A 670-nucleotide genomic window follows, 5' to 3' on the forward strand; every position below is an offset into this window, starting at 1 on the left:
CCAGGATGCCGGAGGCAAATGCGGGTGCCCGCGGCGGCGGCGAGCAGCGCAGCAAGGTGGGGGAACGGACGGACAGAGTCGCTTTCTGCGCAGAAAGACTTCTTCTTCCTCCTCTTCTTTTTATTTCCTGCCTTGTCGGCGCCGGCCATGGGTTCCTTCGCGGTGCTCTGCTTCTGCGGGCTGGGTCGTGCTGGGATAGAGGGGCGCTCTCCCTCCTGGATTTGGGGCGGATAAAGATGTGGATTTCGGGGAGGATTGGGTTTCCCCAAACAAGAGGAGTCTGCTTCCTGCCCGCGAGGTGGACGGATTGGCTTGCTCGCGCCGCGATTTCTTGCCTTGTTAGCTACCAGGAGGTCCCCGGGTCCAAATCCCCGGGCAGGCGGCGGCATATCCGCCCTCTGTTTCCTATTCAAGTCCTGGGAAATCTCTCGCTTCAGCGCCGCGGAGACCCCTCTTTTGGCAGATGTTGATGAGGGGTCGGTCGGTCGGTCGCCGTGGTTGGTAAATGGGGTAGTATTCGATTCGGTGACCGGGCAAGTTTATCCAAATCTGCAGTTACTTTCCTTTAAGTCAGAGATTGGATAACGCTGGCGCTGCGCATATATTCAGTCCAGTCCGTGGAATCCATGCCTACCCAGGAGTTGCTTAGAAGTTTCCCGATATTTTTTCA

The 670-nt window shown here is 57.5% G+C and overlaps 1 protein-coding gene across 1 annotated transcript in view; it reads left to right on the forward strand.

Annotated features, from left to right (window-relative positions):
* Positions 1–5: 5 nt before the first annotated feature.
* The window catches only part of LOC123068569 (mitogen-activated protein kinase 7), a gene marked incomplete at its 3' end in the record, with an annotated part of 4,280 nt that continues 3,615 nt past the window's right edge, over positions 6–670 (forward strand). Inside the window, 1 exon segment of the mRNA XM_044491173.1 lies at positions 6–56. Coding sequence (XP_044347108.1) covers positions 6–56 — 51 coding nt within the window.

The sequence above is a fragment of the Triticum aestivum genome, chromosome 1A, assembly GCF_018294505.1.
Source record: "Triticum aestivum cultivar Chinese Spring chromosome 1A, IWGSC CS RefSeq v2.1, whole genome shotgun sequence".
Taxonomy (NCBI): domain Eukaryota; kingdom Viridiplantae; phylum Streptophyta; class Magnoliopsida; order Poales; family Poaceae; genus Triticum; species Triticum aestivum.